General features: G+C 45.3%; 1 protein-coding gene across 1 annotated transcript in view; it reads left to right on the top strand.

Annotated features, from left to right (window-relative positions):
- Positions 1 to 14,157, top strand: part of LOC136579754 (complement factor B-like) — an 81,324-nt gene extending 67,167 nt beyond the window's left edge. Inside the window, exon 20 of the mRNA XM_066579815.1 lies at positions 13,537 to 14,157. Coding sequence (XP_066435912.1) covers positions 13,537 to 13,698 — 162 coding nt within the window. The 3' untranslated portion in view covers positions 13,699 to 14,157. The remainder of the gene's footprint in view (positions 1 to 13,536) is intronic.
- The last annotated feature ends 213 nt before the right edge of the window (positions 14,158 to 14,370 follow it).

Consider the following 14,370-nt stretch of genomic DNA (forward strand, 5'->3'; position numbering starts at 1 on the left):
CAGTTTTCACCCTGATCAATAAGCCTAATAATAGTCTGACACTTCCTGTTCTGTAGAGAATTTTTTTGACAGTCATCTTATTATCATCACAGGATTACAATGAAAGGTAGAACCTGTATATAGATAATACAAGATCCACTATACACAATAGCCGATTATCACAGCTCACGTCTTTCCCCTCCTTGTATAATGACTTCTGCACAGGTCACAGAGCATGGCCACAGCACTTTACCATACAAACCAATGAGTCATATCCAGTCTACTGGTTCCTATGGCCAATGTGGCTGCTGTAAAGCACATCTTTGAATGCTGTTAATTGCAGCTCATGTAAGTTGATCACCATCATAGTTATGTTCAGAAATAGAATAAAAACTCTGCCTTCTGAAATTAAAAACAGATTAGAAAAACAAATGTGTGTTTGTATCCGATTTTAAATAGTACAAATAAATATACCGTACATGATACATTTCCTTAAACTCTCAGTCAACTGCTTCCTGTCGACCATATTTTCTCCCATGGGTCTTCCAGTCTCTTTCCCTTTCTCAGCAATCATTGGGCATCAATCTCTGTGGGTAATCTACCCTCTCATTCTTGATTGAACCTACTGTATACCTGTAGAGTGTGAAACATGAACTGATATCAGTGACCAAATGTCTATTTTGCCATGAGGAATGTGTCTTGGAGAATAAAGCCTTCACCTTTATGTAAACCCTATAAAGTTAAGCATTATATATAGGAGAACTGGGAAGTATAGGAGGAAATAGCTAGTTTCTTCTGTTCCTTAAGGCCTTTTTATACACAACGATTATCGCTCAAAATTCATTCAAGAGACCGGAAACTAGCAATAATCGTTACATGTAAACACGAGCAGTCTTGCAGTATTCATTCACTTGTCATTTAGCGCTGTTTTTTAGCTAACATAAAAATAGTCGGTAGGCTGTTCCAAAATCCACTCCATTTGAATGAAATTCCTTCAGTATTTTAAGCGGCCTGACGACTTGATGGGAGTAAAAAATGGACTCATTGTGTATGCCTTGCATACACAATCAGGACATTGTTTTCTCTGTTGGGAGAAGACAGTGGAATCCTGCCAGCCAGATAATCCCTCACATAAACCCACACCCACATGAGCAAACAACTCCTAGTTCTCCTTTTAGAAAGTTTACTTTTGCTGATGAGGGAAATAGAACCATTATCTGTACGTGTAATTTTATGTAAAAATGTTGTCAATTTGTTCAGTCATTCAGCCATTTAAGGGATTATCTTTGTGTGTAAAGGGCCCTTAGGCTTTAACCCCTTAAGGGCATGGCCTACTTTGGGCTTAAAGGTGTTTTTCAGTCATTAAAACTATTGATGTCCTATCATCAGGATAGGTCATCAATAGTTGATCGGCCGGTGTCCGCTGCTCCCTTTGGGGTGCAAAGTTCTAGACTATGGGATATAGCTACTGGTCACTAGGAGGCAGCACTAAGCAGAAAGGTGTTAACCCTGCCTACTCGCTATATCCCTCCTGCTGGCACTGAGCTAACCAGTTTTAGCTTAGTGTCTGTAGGAGGCATACCAATCTGTTATCTGTTGCATTGTCTGCAGAGTAGGGTGTTAACAGGGAGGCAGGACTCTTGCTCATTAACCCAACCTAGGATAAATTCTTAACTTACTGCTGTCAGCCCCAACCTCTGAAGAAAACATGGTCAGTGCTCTGAAAGTTAACAGTCATATTAACACACCAGCTATAGTGTGCCCCCCTTTTTTATATGGAGTACTCCATGCCTAGCTCTAAAGGATGGTGGCTACAGGGGGCATGGTGCTGGAGCCTAGGACTTGTTTTCCCTTACTCTATGGTGGGTGAGTAAGGGGACCCTGGGGGATATATATTTTCTTATGATCTGTCACTGCATGTTGTGGGCTTACCTTGGGGTGACCCTCCTGGGAGCTTGGAGGCTCCATGCTCTGGTTGCTTCTGACTGTAGGGGCATCCGATGTGACCAGTCATAGGTGTGAGGGCACTCTTCTGTGGTATTCCCCACTAATTTAGTCCCGCTTTAGACCAAGGCGTCTTCCAGGAGCTAGCCAGTGTGCGGGGACGTCAGATGGCCGCCCCTTAAGCAATCACAGTGCAGGGTGCGCTGTTTGAATACCAGTGACTGGTCAGCAGCACTAAAGCTTGATACCCCCCACCACCACATCTCCAGCGTTATACAGGCAGGCTGCATGGGCATTTTGGAACTTATAGTTCCATGCCAGGAGTTTCTCTGCAATGACAGCACTGATGCAACAGCTCTAGTCCATGGGTAAGCTCTGCATGTGCTTTGCTCTCCTACTAGCTATATTCCTATTGTAACTGGCTGGCAGTTATTTTTTTGGGAGTACCATGTTGGAATCCAAAGCTGAGGAGCCAAGACAGGGGTCATCCAGAGCCTTTTATTATGCATGTTCTCAGTGCACAATTAAGTTCACGTGCAGGCAGCTGGAGTCCTATTGCAGTAATTGTACTCCGTTGCGGCAGGTGACTGTAAACCCGACTACTAGCACCCTTCCCACATTGTCCTTGTGAACTGCCGAGCTGAAATAGGCACAGTCTCTATCATTGGTGGTCTCTAATTTGTCTGTAGCTTCCTCTGATATTCTGGAGAGGCCGGATCGGCTGTCGAAGACTCCTAGCAATGTGGGGTCAGAGAGAGAGGATTCTGTGTCGCATAATGTTCCTTGTGGTAGGCCGTGGAAGCGGGCCAGGCCTTCAGGGTCGAGGCAATCCTCTGGTTCGCCTGTATCTTCAAGACGGTTGCCGCCATCTGGTGCCCAGGCGGAGTTTTGTTATTATTCTCGACACCTTTGTCACACTGTCTTGGTTATTCAAACACACTACACTGCCCATGGCGGACGCCTCATCCTTTCGGGGTATGTGGGACAGAAAAATCAAACAGACATCTAAGTCCGGTTTTGAAGCAGAAGGAGGGGCCTTTAGGCTAGTGTTCACCACTATCTGGGTCAGTAAGGCCATTTTGGAGTGTGCTGCAGAAAGCTATCCTAGCTGCTGGCGCTCAGTATCATTATTGGAGCTGGCCCAACAGATTGATCACGCTGGGATATATGTCTGCAAGGCATCCCTTAATGCTGCCAGGATCATAGCTCAGGCATCTGCATCATCTGTGATCATACGGCACACCTTGTAGTTGAAGGCTTAGGAGGCCAATACCGTCTCTAAGAAAGCGCTTGCGAGCCTCCCCTTTGGGGGCTTTAGGCTATTCAGTGCTGAGCTGGACAAAATAATTTCTGATGCAACGAGAGGGGGAGTAGTTCCCATTTGCCTCAATATAGGCCTAGATTTGTTGGCCCCAGGCGGGGCAAAAATTTTCTCTTTCGGCCCTTTCACCGTTCCCGAACCTCAGGTGACAGGAGCAACGCAAGACCAGAGGCGAGGTTCCTCCTTCAAGCCAAGACCGACATGGCACCCATGCCCCCAACATGGTAAGCCCTTTTTCACTAAATCCTCTAAATAAGGGACAGCCCCCAACCAGGGTTTACAGGGTGGGAGGACAGCTGACCCTGTTCATGGATACCTGGTTCACCAACATTGCAGACGCATGGGTTCTACAGGCTGTTTCTGCAGGTTATACGATTGAGTTTATTGCCCAGCCTCCAGAACATTTTTTTTTAACTTCAAGGGTTCCAGAATCTCCTTTAGCATCCAGAGCCTTGACCTATTCCATTCGCAATCTGCTTTCTAAACGTGTCATAGTGCAGGTCCTGGTCTCCAAGCATTGCAGGGGTTTTAAATCTGACTCATTTACTGTGGCCAAAATGGATGGATCATTCAGGCCGGTCCTGGATCTGAAAACCCTAAATTGCTACATAAGAGTGCAGCAGTTTTGCTTGGAGTCCCTGAGGTCAGTTATGACATCCATGGAGCAGGGCAAATTCCTCTCGTCCATAAACATCAAGGAAGCCTATCTGCACATCCCCATTTGTCAGGCGCATCAGTGTTTCCTGTGGTTTGCCGTTTGGGCCAGGCATTACCAGTTTTTAGCCCTCCCATTCGGGCTTGCTACTGTACTGCAGGTTTTTACCAAGGTGTTGGCGGTGGTCATGGCACTCCTCCATCTAAAAGGGATTGTGGCCATTCCTTATTTGGAGGACATCCTGATAAAAGCTCCTACTCGGGAGTTCAACCTGCAGAGTCTACGACGGGGTCTCAGTTCCTTAAAAGGACAGGTGTTGGCCCTCTCAGTGCTTTTTCAGTGTCGTCCTGCCTCAAGGTTGGCGGACCACACCTTCGTGCAAGGTATCGCTCACACCATCCCTCCCTATCATTTCCTGGTACTGCCTTGGGACCGGAACTTGGTTCTGACGGCATTACAATTTCAACTCTTTGAACCACTGAAGGAGGTTCCTATGCATCTCTTGATGTGAAAAGTTGCGTCAAGGGACTAGGGTCGGGGTCCTGGAAGTTCCTGAAAACTACTCGCAACCCCTGTCCCTACCTACTTGCCCCCCTGGGCTAGGCCCCAGGGCGATAACTGGGCAACAGTCTCTAGGCTCCCTAGGGAAGCAGGGCCAGGAGTCAGACTACAGACAAACACGGAAACAAACACAGAGACAGGTCAGGCAATCTGGGTCTGCAACTGGAGAAAACGCAGCACAAGGGGTCAAGCAAAGGCGAAGTCAGGGTTCAAGAAAGCGGGTCACAACAAAGCATCAGATCAGGAAACCGCTGGGGTAGTGGAATACCAAACATACACTGGCAGTGCAGGACAGCAACTGAAAGGTTAAAATGCTGTCAGAACTCCCGCCCCAGCTGCTGATTGGGGCAGAGAGCCTGACAGCAACAGGAGCCAATCCCAGGATGCTGGGAGAACAGCGGCCAGCGCCTACTAAAGACAGGCAGAGGCCCAGACATCCAGCAGAGAGTCCAGAGCCGAGATCCAGACATAGAGCCGCGAGTGCAGAGCAGAGATCCAGACAACAAGCAGCGAGTGCAGAGCAAGCATGCCAGGGTTTCATGGAAATGGGGATGTGGTGGGGCAGTAACCCGCCGCGTCTCCAGAACCCAGCTAACTAGGCGCACGCTTCCTGCGCATGGGAGCGCGTGTCTGGAGCCATCGCACCGGATCGCGGCGGCCAGGGGAGGTCACTAGAACCGGGGCCCCCCTGCGCTGCCCCCCGCAGCTCGAGTACTAGGATCGGTAGTGCGTTCATGGAGACCCCGAGAGCCACCGGACCTGACAGGTTGCCTTCTTGGTCACCATTACTTTAATTAGCAGGATGTCTGAGTTGGCAGCTCTCTCGGCTAAACCGCCATTTACCGCCCTCCATCACAATATGGTGGTGTTATGGCCTTTTCTGTAATTTCTTCCTAAGGTCGTATCAGCCTTCCACCTTAATGACGAAATCATCCTCCCCTAATTTTGCCCTGCCACCAATCATATGCGATTATGGACCTGGTACAGGCTTCTAAGATCTATCTCTTGTGGACAGCCTCTTTCACGCATTCCGATTCTCTTTTCACTATCCCTGAAAGTCCAAGACGTGGACTTCCTGCCTCCAGGATAGGCATTTCCTGCTAGATTCAGTCGGCCGTTTCTGAAACCTACCGTGCGGCAGGAAAACTGCCTCTCCTTCTGAGTCACGGTGCATTCGGCTCGGGCAGTGGGGGCATCATGGGCTTCTACCACCCAAGTGTGTAAGGCACCACTTGGTCCTCCTTGCACATTTTTTCCACATTTTATTGTGTTGATATATTAGCATCTGCAGATGCCACTCTGGGGTGCAGAATTTTGCAGACTACCATCAGCTGACCGTATGTGTCCTCGACTTTTCACCCTAGACAGAAACTGCTTTTGGGCATCCCATGGTCTAGAGCTGTGTACCCCAATGGGATGGACCAGTAAAAGGAGACTTTGCTACTCACCGGTAAGGTCTTTTTCTCATCTCCTCCATTGGCGGACACAGCACTCACACAATTCGAATACTGTTTTTTTTTAATGTTTCTCGTTCGAGGTTCTCCTTTGCTGTAGTACATGGTACTATCCTGAGTGAATAGAGACTAGAGCTGCAGGAAGATCATTTGCATATTCCCTGTGCATTCTGAGAAGAGCAAAGAATTACTAAGCGGGAAGATTGTTAGGATTAGCCGGGTCTAACCGGTCGGAGGACATTGCAAACTGCATGCTGAACTTGAACACTTAGTAGTATCTTCACCATTAGTAGTAACTTCATTACAATTCTTGACTTTTGGAAGTTTGGAAGTGGACATCATCTGACAACATGGAAAAGGAGAGGAGACATATGGTGACCTGCAACATATGCAATATGTTTACAGACCTACCAGAGGAAAAGCCAAACTTCACCTGCCAGAAATGCAAACTTGTGTCTCTACTGAAAGAAAAGGTGCATAGTCTTTAGGAGAGAATAGATACATTGAAATTCATTTAGGAAGATGAGGATTTCCTTTACAGAGCAGAAGAAAGTCTTCAAAATGCTGAAGGAAAAGAAATGTCCAGTATACCTGCAGAAGCAGAGGAATGGAAGCATGTGACCCAAAGAAGCAGGAGGATTAGGAGTCAGCCAGCACCCATACTGCTCAGGAATCGGTACCAGGTTCTCACGCAGGGAGACCTAGTACTGGTTCCTGAGCAGAAGGAAAAATAGGTACAGCAAGAAATGACTCTACCCACAAAGAACAGAGAAGAGGAAAAAGAGGTACGGCAAGAAATTACTTTACCCACAAACAGAGCAGAGGAGAAAGAGGTGCAGCAAGAAATGACTTTACCCACAAAGAACTGTGTAGTAAGCACACAGAGTCCTCTTGAATGGAGAAAAAGAAGTGCTGTTGTGAAGAAGAAAAGAAGAGTGGTAGTTGTGGGGGATTCCCTATTGAGAGGAACAGAGGCTGCTGTCTGCAGACCTGACACCGCAAGAGGGGTATGCTGTCTTGCAGGTGCACAAATCAAAGATGCGTCTGATAGGCTGTCAAGACTCTTCAGTCCTACATAACACCACCCATTCCTACTAATACATGTAGGGACAAATGACACTGCAAAAAAAGGACCTTACAACTATTGGCAGAGACTTTGAAGACCTTAGAAAAAAGGTGAAGGAACTAGGAGCACAGGTAGTCTTCTCATCCATTCTCCAGGTGGGTGGCCATGAAATAAGAAGTTGGAACAGCAAAGATTTGGATTTCTAGACCATGGAGTGAATTACCTATACGATGGACTGCTTGCTAGAGACTGGTTCCACCTTACAAAAACAGGTAAGCATATATTTGGTGGGCACCTTGCTTCACTCATTAGGAGAGCTTTAAACTAGAACAATATGGGAAGGCAAGTGAAAGGCCAGGTAAAAATATTAAGCTAATTAATACATTTGAAGTGAAAAGAAAGAACAAAGACAAAAAATTCAGAAGGAAAGTAGAGGAGCAAGAGACACCGATCACAAACTAAAATGTTTTTACAAAAATGCACAGAGCACGGAAACTTGATGGAATGATACACATGATTGGAATACAAGGCTTGAAGGCTATAACTTATTTATAAGGAACAGCCCTAAAAAAAGGGAAGGAGGTGTTACGTTGTACGTTAAGAAAACATTAATCTCCACAGAGATTCAAGCTTCAGAGCATGGGAGTTCTGTAGGAACTGTTTGGGTAAGAATACAAGGAGAGAACAACAGAAAGGACATCATTGTGGGCATTTACTTTAGGCCACCTGGACAAGCAGGAGATATTGTTGAACTCTTTCTACATCAGATGGCCAAGCTCTCAAAGAAACACAACATAGTCATTATGGGAGATTTTAACTATCCAGACATTTGTTGTGAATCTCTCTCAGGTAAAAGTAATGAATCCAACAAATTCTTATCCGCTCTTGCTGACAACTTTATCTTCCAAAAGGTAGAAGAAAAAACAAGGAGATCTGCTATCGCTGACCTAATTCTTACCAACAGGGAGGGAATGGGTTAGGAAGTAAGAGTGGCTGGGACCTTAGGAGGCAGTGATCGTGCTATCCTTGAATTTTGGATAAAAAGGGCAGGAAGACCAGAGAAAACTCAGATCAGCCCTATTCTCATTCGCACAAGGAAAGACTGGAAGCAATGTGATGAAACTGAAAGGAAGAAGACACAAATTAGATATTAGAAAAAACTTTCTGACAGTGAGGGTGATCAATGAGTGGAACAGGTTACCACAGGAGGTGGTGAGTTCTCCTTCAATTGAAGTGTTCAAAGAAAGGCTGGACAAATATCTGTCAGGGATGATTTAGTGAATCCTGCACTGAGCATGGGGTTGGTCCTGATGACCCTTGAGATCCCTTCCAACTCTACCATTCTATGATTTTTATACGTTTTTATCTGCTGTATGAGCGTCAGTATCATTTCAGAATTTGAAGGAAAGCGGTAGGACAAGAAAGCACTTTCCAAAGTGGCATCTCCTCTTTCTGTTATTATGGCTTTTTCTTAGTACATTCATTGTTTTTCTGAGATGAGAAAGAAACTTTACAGTGAGTACCAAAGTCTACTTTTAACAATTTTTTTTGTATAAAATCTTTACTTGTAGAATTTTGGGGTTGACAACAGAAGAAACATCAGGGAAGGTTCAGGCCCTTTTACACGCAATGATTATCGCTCAAAATCCGTTCAAACAGCCGAAAATGAGTGATAATCATTACATGTAAATGTGGGCAGTCATGCACTACTCATTCAATTATCGTTAGCCAAGGTTTTTAGGCTGGCATAATCTATTGTTTGATTGCTGGAAATTCGTTCAGTTTCAATGCAGTTCGGTTAGTGTTTCTAGAAGCCAGCCATGGATTTGTTTTGCTTTGCATATTTAATTACTGGAGTGTTTACTCAGCCATGAGAACAATGGAATGTGGTGGCCTGATGTTTGCGCAGCTGGGATAAAGCCTCATTTACACACAATGATTATTGCTCAAAAGCCATAATTTAAGCAATAATCGTTGTGTCTAAATGCTCCCATCTTTCACTCTTCAGCTGAACGATGATTTTTAGGTGAGCATAAAATCCATCATTCAGCCGGAGAGCTGATAGCAGGGACTGCATGCTGTTTTTTTCATGGGTAGCGCTGATTACTTTGTATTCAGCTTGCAGTCCCGCAACAGAACAAAGAAACTGTATGCAGAGAACAGACCACCTGCTATTCTCTGCATACAGCTGTGGAGGCGTATTTACATGCAAATGAAGGAAATAAGCTGCTAATAGGCATCAGTGCCTATTAGCAGCTTATGCAAAATGATCGCTCAAACTGTCATTCTTCCAATCTTTTGAACGAATTTTAAGTGATTATGCGTGTAAATGGGCCTTAAGTTTTAAGCAATAAGAATCACCTAAACACACACCCAGCTTAAGGCTGCATTCACACAACAGTATATACGCAGCTATTTACCTGCGTATATACGCTGACCATCTGATAGAATGCCTTGAATCCAATGCATTTATTCACATGGCCCAGTGTACATAAACAGGTAAATAGCTGCGTATATACTGTCGTGTGAATATAGCCTAACAAACAACTCGTGGAGGAAAACAAAGATGAGTAATTAGCTAATGGAGTACGTGTAATTTTATGCAAAACCATTGCTAAATCTTTCAGTCTTTCCGCAGTTTGAGACATTATCTTCGCATGTAAAAGGGTCTTACCTTATAGGGTTAACAAAGAAGGAACTGGAGAGGTGGTACAATAAACAGTTTAAAAGATATTGTTAAGATTATGAGCTAGGTTGTTCTTGAAATACAGCCATTTATCCCAGGTTTCCAGATATCTGTCTAAATTCTCTTTTCAAAGGCATCTTGCTTTTTTCAAAACTGCTTATAGTGTTCAACTCGTTATACCATTTCGGGATTCCAGGGGAATTGACATCAAGCCAGTGTCTGGGTATAATTATTTTAGCTGCATTATTGTTGGTCGATGGAGTTAGGTTTAAAAGAGGAAGTTTTGGGATAATAATATGTTTAGTTCCTAGTATAAGGCCGGCTGCACACGGCCGTGACAGGCTCCGCCGCGGAATTCTGCGGCGGAGCCCATCATGGCACCCCCCAGAGACCCCAATACTTACCTGCGGATCCGGCGTTTTCTGTCCCGCATGACGCTTCGGTGCGCATGCGCAATAGAGCGCGTGACGCACCGCAGCATCACGTGCCGCGTCGGCCGCGTCATATGACACGCCCACAGCATCACATGATGCACCGGCCGCGTCATATGATGCTGCTGGCGGTGGGCGGGGAAGCGGTTTCACGCTATCTTCCGCTGTGCTACAGCGGAAGATACCGTGACGAACGGCTTCAATTGACTGCAATGGAAGCCGTCCGCGCGTACACCCGCGGCAAATAGAGCATGCCGCGGGTGAGGTCAGGTGATTTCACAGTGCGGAATTCCGCGATGGAATTCCGCACCGTGCGCATTGAGCTATTAGGTTCAATAGAACCTAATAGCTGCGGGCAACGCGGCGGATTTTCGGCGCGTATTACGCGGCGGAAATCCGTCCGTAAGAAGGAGCCCCAAGATAATATCTTGTAGATCACTTCAGGGGCGTAACTATAGAGGATGCAGGGAATGCGGTTGCTCCCGGGCCCAGGAGCCTTAGGGGGCCCATAAGGCCTCTCTTCTCCATATAGGGAGCACAGTACTATAATTAAAGCATTATAGTTACAGATTTTGCATCAGGGCCCCGAATCTTTAAGTTACAACTCTGGATCACTCCAAAAGGATTGGGTAATGGGCGGGAAAACCATGTGTGAAAATATGTGCCTTTTGCTTTAGGACAACACCAGCAGAGTGGAGAATAATTAGGGTATTTTTTGTGAAGCAGTTCTGGGGTTTTATTAGCATTTTTATTTAAATGTTAAAAAAAAGAATTTAAATATTAAACTTAAAAAAAACGTTTCCTAGTATATGTATTAAAAAACAAGCACAATAAAACAACACAATTAGTATCACCACGCCCTTAAAAGTCTGATTTATTAAAATATCACATTATTTATCCGGAACGGTTAATGCCAGCAGAAAGAAAATACACACTGACAGAATTGTACTTTTTTGGTCACTCCATTTCCAAGAAAAAAATAGAGTAAAAAGCAATTAAACTCATATGTACACCAAAATAGTACCAATAGAAACAACTGCCCCACAAAAAACAAGGCTTCACACAGCTCCATTGACAGCAAAATAATAAAAATGGTTGCATCTCAGAAGATGGCGACAAAAGCAATACAAAAACCCACGGGGAGCCCTATTAAATAAGAGCATCAAAAATATCCCCCCCATCTTCCATAATCTCATTCTTCTTTTTAGCCACAAAGCAAACTATTGCTAAATCTTGGCACAAGGCTTCCTTGGACTTCTCTGAGATTAAGCGCCGTATAAACTAGTATCTAGTCAATGAAAAACTAACGTTGATAATGGAAGACAGGTATGATAGGTTCCTGAGTATTTGGACCCCATGGATAGATTATGCCCTCCCTGCAACAGGGGTTGGCCCAACAACCTCTCTCTAAGTCCAATACCCAAAACATAGTCTTACAACCCCACCCCCACCCCTTTTGAGTCGTCACCCCAGGAGCGAAGAATTCCCCTGCCTCCCGAAACATCTCCTCTTCCCTCCTCCTTCCCTCTGACTTTCATTGGCCCGGTACTGGTGTACCTTGACGCCACTGGAAGCTAGAGATTTGACAGGAGGAGCGCCTCTGTCACACCCCTAACTCCCGATTGGCTGTGGATCCAGCACAGCTCTGAGGAGGCAGAGAGCAGCATATCGTGATTTCTGGCAGGGATGGAGGGTTAGGCTAAGGGTAAGTGTAACAGTTGCTGGTCTGCATGGTGAACTACATATATCAGAATGGTCTGGCACCCTGTATCCACTATGTGTGGGAGTGTACACCAGCATCCACCCCCCTCATTATCAGGAGGCAGTGTGAGTGGGTGTTTTATCGGTGCCCTCACAGGTGTTATTGGCTCCTCCATTTGGTAGTCAGCTACCTGCATGGTGAGAGGAGGATGCATCTATATGCACTCCTCAGTCAGTAAGTAACGGCCATTTTCTGTGATTGTTTTTAATTCTTGATTTCCCCTTCTGTGATGCATTTATATTAGTGTAGGGGCCCACTACAACGCAAGGAACCATGAAGTGGTTAGTGGGCTCATGTATCTTGGCCAACATCCAACCAATGCCTTGCATTTATTATCTATCATTCACATGCAGTGTGGCATTAAGACTCCAGGGGGAGCCCAGGGTGGCAGTACCAATGTGGTTCACTGATGGATATGCAGGGCAACCCGCCGAATTATCATGGCGCCGTTAATAGGTTACTGGTCTGCATGGTGAACTACATATATCAGAATGGTCTGGCACCTTGTATCCACTATGTGTGGGAGTGTACACCAAGCATCCACCCCCCTCATTATCAGGAGGCAGTGTGAGTGGGTGTTTTATCAGTGCCCTCACAGGTGTTATTGGCTCCTCCATTTGGTAGTCAGCTACCTGCATGGTGAGAGGAGGATGCATCTATATGCACTCCTCAGTCAGTAAGTAACGCCCATTTTCTGTGATTGTAAGTGTAACAGTTAGCCTTACTTTTATAAGATAGGGCAAACTGTTACACTTACACCTCACCCTAACCCTCGATCCTTGCCACAAATTGCCACACGGTGCTTTTTCCCTGCTGGACTGCTCCACCGCTGACAGCCCCCCTCCCCTACACCAGCACTCTTGGCACCCGCTCCCCCTGCGGCCGAAGCAGGTGGGAGCGGTGTGAGTCACATCCCCGAGTCCCGCTCACCCTGCAATGGCACTCTCCGCTCCTGCTTCCCCTGCGGCTGAAGCAGGCGGGAGCACTGTGAGTCGCTTCCCCGGCTCCCGCTCACCCTGCAATGGCACTCTCTGCTCCCGCTGTACCTCAAACGCTCACCCTGAAGTATCCCTCAGCGGCTACGGTGGCAGGGTGCTGGCCAGGGGGAAGGACACAGCACGACACCCGGGCAGATAAAGCAGCTTGCCGGGCCGATAACCTTTCATCCAATCGGGAACTAGGGGTGTGACAGGCCCCTCCCTCCTTGTAAGGGCTGTCACACCCCTAGCTTCTGGTGGCGTCAAGGTACACCAGTACCCATATTATTTGATAACTTCTTTATAATAAGCCAACATAATTTTTCATACTGCTATTTCATAGTATATTGGAAAATTTTCAATAAGAATTATTATTTAAAATAATAAACAAAATGTCCACAAAGGTGATACAATTGCGGGGGTTTCACTCCACTTAGAAGTATGTAAAAGTTTTCCAATGCATTATATGCTGTGTTAAATGGTACCAGTATAAAATACTACTTGGCCCTCATACAGCTCTGTCGATGGAAAATAAGAAAGGTAATTGAAATGCAAGAATGAAAAAAGAAACAACTGTAATCTTGAAAGGGTTAATCCACATTCAAAGGTCTAACATTCAGTAATGATTGTTATGTGACTCACTCTTTGGATCTTTAGGGGTTTTCATTTGTACTAATTTCATTTCTTCTTTACCGTTTAGGTGGGCATTATTAGCTGGGGGACAATCAACAGCTGTAATGTATCTAAAAGAAGACCTGGACCGGTGCCGGCATTATCTCGGGACTTCCATACTGATGTGAGCCGCATGATGGATTGGATAAGGGAAAAGTTGAAAGACGAGGGGTTGGAATTCCTGGTCTAAAGTTTCTTGGCGATGAAGCGGAGCAAATAATGATTGAGGCCAATCCAAAGGCCAATCGATGTTTGAGCAGGCTTCATAAAGAGATTTCAGGAAGCAACAATAATGCCAGGCAGCACCAGCACTAAATTTTACAAAGCAATATAGTATCATGTGCACAAATACGATAAAAGTACTATTGGAATTGTATAAACATTGCCTCTGGAATTAACCCTACTGACCCTTTTTCTGTAAGCCATAATGAGTGCAAACCAACACAAAGGCAAATAGAAGAATGTTATAAAATGTATCCTCATGTATAAATAGTGCAGACAGTAGATGGCGATGCTGTTTGCTTCTATCATTACCCAATGCAGAAATGAAAGCTGTAATCCAATTGGCTCCTGTGGGTAACACCCCCGCTTAATGTCTGGCCTAATATTTATGTGCAAGGCCCTATTAAACCTGTTTGGCTCATTGTAATGTCTGTGTTTAATTTTTTTTTACATAATTGTCCTCTGGAATTAGGGTGCCATAGAACCATGATGGCTCCCCACATCCTCCATTATTATAGTTCTCTGAAGAGGGAGGGTGGGATAGAAACTAGCAGGAGGAGTGACAGAGCAAGATCACCAAAAAATTCTAAAAAGTAAGCAATGGTTGTTGTTGGTGAAGGTCAGTACAAAACAAAAACTT

The sequence above is a fragment of the Eleutherodactylus coqui genome, chromosome 10, assembly GCF_035609145.1.
Source record: "Eleutherodactylus coqui strain aEleCoq1 chromosome 10, aEleCoq1.hap1, whole genome shotgun sequence".
NCBI classification, from domain to species: domain Eukaryota; kingdom Metazoa; phylum Chordata; class Amphibia; order Anura; family Eleutherodactylidae; genus Eleutherodactylus; species Eleutherodactylus coqui.